This window comes from Anastrepha ludens, chromosome 2, assembly GCF_028408465.1.
Source record: "Anastrepha ludens isolate Willacy chromosome 2, idAnaLude1.1, whole genome shotgun sequence".
Taxonomy (NCBI): domain Eukaryota; kingdom Metazoa; phylum Arthropoda; class Insecta; order Diptera; family Tephritidae; genus Anastrepha; species Anastrepha ludens.
The window spans coordinates 120,623,530-120,632,126 of NC_071498.1; the positions used below are offsets into that span (position 1 = coordinate 120,623,530).

The 8,597-nt window shown below is 40.1% G+C and overlaps 1 protein-coding gene across 1 annotated transcript; it reads left to right on the forward strand.

Annotated features, from left to right (window-relative positions):
* Nucleotides 1–2,817: 2,817 nt before the first annotated feature.
* LOC128871993 (uncharacterized) lies at nucleotides 2,818–8,292 on the forward strand. The gene is made up of 2 exons (XM_054114236.1): nucleotides 2,818–6,700; nucleotides 7,619–8,292. Exons 1-2 carry the CDS (start codon nucleotides 2,818–2,820, stop codon nucleotides 8,290–8,292), a joined length of 4,557 nt encoding a protein of 1,518 aa, XP_053970211.1.
* Nucleotides 8,293–8,597: the final 305 nt, after the last annotated feature.

Here is an 8,597-nt window from a genome sequence, read left to right on the forward strand (position 1 = left end):
TTGGTCCAAAGTAGCTTCTCCTTATGACACAGTCAACATTCGGAATGCATCCGCTCACTTAATTTCGTGTTTCAAAAATTTGATACAGGTTCTTTGATCCATATTTTTGAATAGGTAAAAATCGAAGACGAGTCGAGTCACGTGCAAGCAAAGCAGCTGTCAACAATTAACTGAACATTCAAAATAGCCGAACTCGTCGGCATGAGTGCGAGGCATGAGTACCAACATATCGCCACAAAAAAATCGAAATTCGAATATACGTAACCTGCGAAAATTCTAAATTCGCGATACTTTTTAAGGGCTGCGTCAGTAAGCAAAATTGCTGTTTGTAGAGTAAGAGCAGCCCGAAGAGCACCCCGAAGCTAATAAAGAACAGCCATTACATCCCTTGAAAACAACCACTTTGTGCGACCTATGGGCTGAAGGAATCATCGCCCATATTTCTTCGAAGATGAGGCTTGTGCAGATGTAACAGTGAAAGGCGAACGCTATCACGCCATGACGAACGATTTATGAATGCCGTAAATTGAAATCCGTGATCTCCACAACATTTTGTTCCAACGAGATGGCTATTAGGGCTACTTGCCATCCAGTCCTTGAAACAATGGATTTACTGCGTCGTCGGTTCGGTGAGCAATTTATCTCTCGTTTCGGATCAGTGGATTGGCCACCAAGATCGTGTGATATCAACCATCACCGCGAGGCGTTTCGAGGCGGTATTTTTATGCACGAATTCGAAAGGGCCGAAATTATCTTACGCCGCGGCTGCAAAAGCGATTAAAAAATCAAAAAAGTTTGTGGTGAAGTGGAATCAGCGGTATAAGGTGTACAAAAATGTTGATGACTTTTCCGAGTGCGGCTTAAAGCTAGTGACGACAAAAAAGGAGGATAAAGTTATCGGCCAACTTTTTAAGCGGGACCCTTCTTTGTGACTACGCCAAGCACGATCAATTCATGCTATGAAGAGAATAGATGTGGGTATCAACACTATCGAACATTGACTGAAAGAAGCTAACATATCCTACCGTCCCACATTATCAAAACTACTGCTCTCAGAAAAACACATTGAGAAACAACAAAACAAGAAAATGGCATCACAGTATAAGACGGACCTTCCCAGTCCCCAGACGCCAACCCCATTGAAAATGTGTGTGGAACTATGAAAACGCATCTTGCCGGAAGGCCAGTCCATGATTCAGAGCAACTCGTGCTACAAGTTCGTAAAATCTAGTCCTGTTTTTCGACGAGCTACGCAACTGGTTCAAAGTCTGAAGAAGATGTCAGGCTATACTCGACAACGATGAAGACTACACGGCTTATTGAGTAATTGCGATTCGTAGTTTTATACATACTTTCATGTAAAAAAAATTTAAATATATGTATATATTTTATACTTCATGAATAATCGAGATTCATTTTTTCTGGCACAGTCTGTATTTGTGAAGCCTTATAGTATCCTGTCCCTGGAAGTGATATGTCTGTAATTGTAACAGATTGTTTTGTCGCCTTTTTTATGTAGTGGCACTGTTCCATTCTTCCGGTAGATGGTCAGTTTCCCAAACTTTTCTTATCAATTTTGTGATCATATTATTGACCGTTTCTCCACCGTATTTTAGAAGTTCTGTATTTAAAAAAAAGGCTATTGCCGTTCAATTCTTCATTTTCAATGTTGTCATGAACATCGTCTGGCAACGTACTAACAACATATAACAAAATGTACTTTATCCACATACTGGCCAATATCCATTTTGTCTGTACAACTATGACCTTCCGATTACAGCTGCTCACAAGTAAATAAATTTCTTTTCTTTTTTTAATGTTTTCTGAACTAGTAAGAAACCTTTTATAAAATATCAGTATTGTTATGTAATTTTATTTGCTTTCACTCCGCAAAACAGCTGATTTCAACTATATCTTAAGGCACACAAAAGTCTGCCAAATTTCACATTCACTAAGAATCCCTTCAGCAGCCTCTCAAGTATGGCAAAATTTACTAGCCGAAGCTTTCGTAAGGCAAATGCTATCTCCTCTGCAAGCTGTTCTATAAATTAAAATCCAAAAATCGTGCAACGAGGCTTATTAGCAGGCAATAATAGGTTAAACATTATCGTTAAAACGTTATTTTCAATTAATTTCAACGTTAACAACTTCATTTTTAAGGTAATTTTTCTACTTAGAAACTACTAACACAAACTTCAATGAACTTCCAAAAAAAACAAGGATTTTAATTAAAATAAGAATTCAAACCTGTAAATAAATTAAACAAAATATTCAATAGCGCTCTCCGTCAAATGGAGAGAGTAAACATAAATAATAAATAATTTCTGATGAATTTGTATGTACGGAACTTAACCGTTTGCGAGATATTTGATTTTAAAGATTATTAAAAAGAAATAGTTTTTGAAGTGAAACTTCTTAAGCGTCGATGGACGAGCGAGAATGGAGAGTAAAGCTTCAAGGCCATTGTTGCCGACTTAAGCAACCCGTAAAAATTTACGAAATAGAGCAACTCTGTGCGAAATTATGACTTGTCACTATAACTAAGCTTTGCTCTTTTATATCGCTCATTTCATTTTTATCGGTGCTCGCGGACACATATAAGGCCTAATTGAAAGAAATAAAGAATAAGAGAGGAAAACTAAGGTAAAGAAAAACTGAAATATAATTAAACTACGAATTGTAAAAAATATGTAAAAACTAAAAGAATAAAATAAATAAATACCTTTACAGGTTTTTTAAAGCATCAATCAAAGAAGCTATTAAAAATTAGAATCCTCTTTTCTTTACAACAAAATCTTTAAAAAACCTTATTAAATGATGGCGGAATTAAACGGTGCTCCAGCAACGCTAAACACAATGGCTGAAGAAGTTGTAGTGCAAAATGATTGTGAGTATAACGTCACTAGTCCTGCACCGCCTGCAGATCAAAATTTACAAATAAATCTAGATGGCGACGGTGGCAGTCTCAGCGCACCACAAGAATTGCTAATCCATAGCAGAAAAAAACAGCTCCGTTTACAGCAACTAGAAGAGACCATGCGTTTAAGAGAAGAGTATTTACGGGAAAAATTTCGCATTTTAAACGCAGAAGATGCAGACGAGGAAATAGAAGGTTCATGTGTTATTGGCCCCACCAAAATGTGTGGAACTAATGTGAGCGGTAACACAGCATTTTCGCCTACTCCAGTGCAGCCTGTACAAAATAACAGAACCAACATATGTCCAGCGCGTGAGGTACCGGTACATACGGTTATGCAGTCACCACGTCAGCCGTCGACGCGGACTGCGGCAGAGCGTAGTCAGGCCTTACATGTAGACTGCAACGGTAATTCGCCAAACATATTTACAACGTTCACAGCACCAACAAGTACAGCACGTTCGCCAAATCAGGTATTCGCAAGTCAATCAGCCGAAACCTGTAATTTGACGACTTCGCAGTTTGCAGCGCGGCAATGCGTGCCAAAAGACTTGCCGGTATTTAGCGGTGACCCCCAAGAGTGGCATATTTTTGTTAGTGCATATGAACAGAGCACACTAATGGCTGGTTACTCTCATCATGAGAATTTAGTTCGTCTTCAAAAGTGTCTACGTGGTAAGGCTAGGGAGGTCGTGCGCAATTTACTGGTATTACCGGAGATGGTACCTGATATTATAAATACGCTCAGAATATATTTTGGACGTCCTGAGCAAATACTTAGAGTACTTATTGATAGGGCGCGTCAATTACCATCGCCTAAGGGTAAACTTGATCTACTCATCGACTTTGCATTTGCTATCAAGAATATAGTAGCAATAATTCATGCAAGCAAACTAAGCGGTTACCTCAACAGCCCATTACTATTGCAGGAATTCGTTGAGGAGCTCTCTCAGGAGTCAAAACTTAACTGGGCAATTTATTCAACTGGCATGAATAACCCTTGCTTGGAAGATTTTTCTACCTGGTTGTCCACATTGGCTGAAGCAGCTTGCCGTGTTACGAATCCGGCATCACTCTCAGAGAAACTTAACAAGCGTGAAGCTCATTTGCACACGCATAAATCTGATGCCGTTTTAAAACAATACGAAGAAGCAAAATCTATGCCCAGATGCGCAGTATGTAATAACCCGCATAAGGTTCCTCAGTGTGACCGGTTTAAAGTACTCACTATGAATGAGAGATGGGACTTTGTTAAGAGGAAAAATCTATGCCGCCAGTGTTTGGGAACACACTCTCGCCGCTGCTGGAGTAACAAGTCGTGTGGGGTGGATAGCTGCACAATACGTCACCACAGGCTCCTTCATTCTGATGTTAACAAAAATAGTGAAGTTTCAACGATGCTGAATAACCACCGTTCGATTTCCAGCAACAACACCACATATTTTCGAATCTTACCGATAGTTTTGTATGGAAGAAATAAAACAATATCCACATACGCGTTTATGGATGATGGATCTACACTAACACTTATAGATCAAACACTTGCAGATGAATTGGGTGAGGCTGGCGTTCCCGATCCTCTATGCATTCACTGGACTGGAGATATAAACCGATATGAAGCTGATTCGCAACGGCTCGATTTACGAATTTCAGGTAATATTCAAGGTGCGAAAATATATCCACTCCGAGGTGTTTACACGGTTAGTAGCTTAAATATGTCATCATCAACATTGATTGCTGACCAATTGAAAACAAAATATGCACATTTAAAAGGCATTCCCTTGCCAAACTTTATTGACATAGTTCCTAAGCTAATTATTGGTGTAAATAACCCCAATTTGATAATGGCACAGAAGATACGTGAAGGTGGATGGCAAGATCCCGTAGGGGCGAAAACCAGATTAGGGTGGACAATTTTTGGTGGCGGTAATAATCAGAGTAAAGGTAACGGATTAAACTTACATAAATGCGACTGCGAGAGCGATAACAACTTGCATGAACTCGTAAAGTCTTTCATGTTGAATGAAAATATTGGAATTTCAGTGCCAAAGGTAAATCCAGTTTCAATGGAAGATCAACGAGCCATAGAAATTTTGGGTAACTGCGAGTTGCATGAGGGTCAGTACACCGCGAGCTTGCTGTGGTCAAATGATAATGTACGATTGCCAGACAGCTTGCCAACAGCTCTTAGTCGCTTTAAGTGTCTGGAACGTAAGTTATCTAGCAATCCTGAACTACAACGCAATATGCAGGAACAAATTGACAACTTAGTTAAGAAAAATTATGCGACCAAGTTACCGAACGAAGCTATAAATGACCGTGGTGACAAAATTTGGTATTTGCCGGTTTTTATTGTCCGCAATCCGCACAAGCCAAATAAAATTCGACTTGTGTGGGATGCAGCCGCAAAATCTAGAGATGTATCCCTAAACAATTTCTTACTGAAAGGGTCAGATATGTTAACTCCACTAGTAAATATATTATTCAACTTTCGAATGGGTAGAATCGCAATATGCGGTGATATCGAAGAAATGTTCCACCGCATTAAGTTACGACACCCAGACGCAGATGCTCAGCGTTTTCTCTGGCGTACTAACATGAATGATCCGATAAACGTTTACAGGCTCAACGTTTTAAGTTTTGGTGCTTCTTGTTCTCCATGTATAGCGCATTACGTGCGAAATCTAAATGCTTCGGTACACGCTGCTCAAAATTCTCAGGTAGCGTGTGCAATAAAGAATCACCATTACGTCGATGATTTTATTGATTCGGCTCGAACCGTCGACGAAGCTATCAAATTGGCAAAAAATGTTCGAGATGTTCACTCTAAATGTGGTTTCAACATGCGTAATTGGTCAAGCAATTCGCCAGATGTTTTAGCAGCGCTTAATGGAGATGGGGAGCCACAACTTAAATCATTTGACTGCAGTAAGGATGTCATAAATTTCGAAAAAATACTTGGTATGTACTGGGAACCAAAATCCGATACATTCAGCTACGTGCTCAAATTTGTTCGGCTTAAGCGCAATGTATTCGCGGACAGGGTCGTCCCTACAAAGAGAGAAGTATTGCAAGTGCTCATGTCAGTTTTCGATCCGCTGGGACTAGTAGCTTGCTTAACTTCATATCTAAAGATTCTTATTCAAGATATCTGGCGAAGTGGAATAGACTGGGATCAACCGTTAAATTATGAACTTTCATTGAAATGGAAAACTTGGATTGAATACATTCCCGTTATTACTAGCGTGTCGGTACCGCGTTGCTACTCTCCACTCCTTTACGAGGATGACTGTAAAGTACAACTGCATACGTTCGTAGACGCAAGTGAAAATGCATACGCAGCCGTATCATATTTTCGTATTGAAGCTGGAGGTCACGTCGTCAGTAGGTTGGTGGTAGCTAAAGCAAAGGTCGCACCGTTGCGCCCGCTCTCAATACCACGACTGGAACTACAGGCTGCGGTAATTGGTGCACGTTTAACAAACATGGTTGAGGAAGCACATCATATAAAATTTGAGAAACGTTACATCTGGAGCGACTCAAAAACCGTTCTAAAGTGGCTTCATGGTGATCCGCGTAAATTTCAACAATTTGTAATGTTTCGTATCGCTGAAATCCAAGAAGCAACTGCTATCAGTGAATGGCGTTGGATACCAACAAAAATGAATGTCGCTGATATTGCTACGAAAACGAGGCCTTGCATTGAGGTAGCTCATCAGTGGATAAATGGTCCCGCTTTCCTTACTTTACCTACTAAAGAGTGGCCGGAACAAGAAGATCTGGGTACGGTGAACCCTAGCGAATTTCGAACTAAGCTTCTAATTCACAACGTGCGAAAGGTAAATATCAACTTTGAATATTTTTCGAATTGGCTTCGACTATATAGAGCTATAGCAAACTGTGTGCTTTACATCGAAAAACTTAAACAACGGCTCCAAATCACATCGGAAGGCAGTCATCTAACCGCATGTCATTTTCGGCGTGCAAAACTGTTTATTTTTAAGACAATCCAAATGGAACATTTTGACGACTGGTCATTGCTTAAAGTTGGTAAGCCTGTATGTAAAACTGGTCCGCTACGAAACCTGCAAGTTTATATGGACGACGAGCATCTCATTCGCGTGAAAAATAGGGCAACATATTTTCAGTCATGCGACCAGCCTCAACGTGATTTCATTGTTCTACCACCTGGTCATCGAGTAACCTATCTTATAGTAGATCACTATCATCAACGCTTTTACCATATTCAGCACGAGACAGCCTTGAATGAGGTAAGACAATTGTTTTTTATACCAAAACTGCGATCGTTATTTAAAGCTGTGAGGCGAAATTGCCAAGTATGTAAAATCGCGAACGCCGCTCCGCAAGCTCCACAAATGGCGCAATTACCCACAGCCCGGCTTGCCGCATATTCTCGTCCCTTTACATATGTTGGAATCGATTATTTTGGGCCGATCTTAGTTACTGAAAACCGCAAGGCGAAGAAGAGGTGGGGAGTATTGCTGACCTGCCTGACAATAAGAGCTATACACATAGAAATAGCCCATTCTCTAAGTACTGACTCCTGTCTAATGTGCTTGCGAAATTTCATTGCTCGCCGTGGCTGCCCTGTTGAAATATATAGCGATAACGGTACGAATTTTCGCGGGGCAGATAGCTTTTTAAAAGACGAGCTGCTTAAACTGAATGCTTCTATCGTAGAACGTGAACTTGCTCACAAAGGTATCGCCTGGAAGTTTAATCCACCAGCTGCACCTCACATGGGTGGAGCATGGGAACGCCTAATAAGAACAACAAAGGCAGTGCTGTATAAGATTTCGCCGTCGCAGAGATTCTCTGATGAAAGTTTACGTTCGGCTTTGCTGGAGGTGGAGATGAACATTAATTCTCGACCGCTGACATATCTATCGCTCGACTATGAAGACCAGGAACCGATTACCCCAAACCATTTTTTATTGGGCAGTTCAAATGGAGCCAAGCCGTTTTGTAAACCTGAAGAAATTAGCTTAAAAATGAATTTACGTCAAAGCGAGATGTTTGCGAATTTATTCTGGCGTCGATGGGTACGTGAAATGATTCCATCACTTACACGTCGCAGTAAATGGTTTGAAAAAGTGAAACCCATAAGCGAGGGTGACATCGTATTGATTGTCGATGAAAACGCAGAAAGGAACACTTGGCTAAAAGGTATAGTCGTCGAAACAACGATGGCAAAAGATGGACAAGTAAGGCGTGCTAAAGTAAAAACGAGGCAAGGTGTTTTAGAACGACCAGCAGTAAAGCTTGCAGTTCTCGACATCGGCAAAGACAAGGCAAGCTCCGAAGATTCGTCCGCTTACCGGGGGGACATTGTTGCCGACTTAAGCAACCCGTAAAAATTTACGAAATAGAGCAACTCTGTGCGAAATTATGACTTGTCACTATAACTAAGCTTTGCTCTTTTATATCGCTCATTTCATTTTTATCGGTGCTCGCGGACACATATAAGGCCTAATTGAAAGAAATAAAGAATAAGAGAGGAAAACTAAGGTAAAGAAAAACTGAAATATAATTAAACTACGAATTGTAAAAAATATGTAAAAACTAAAAGAATAAAATAAATAAATACCTTTACAGGTTTTTTAAAGCATCAATCAAAGAAGCTATTAAAAATTAGAATCCTCTTTTCTTTACAACAGCC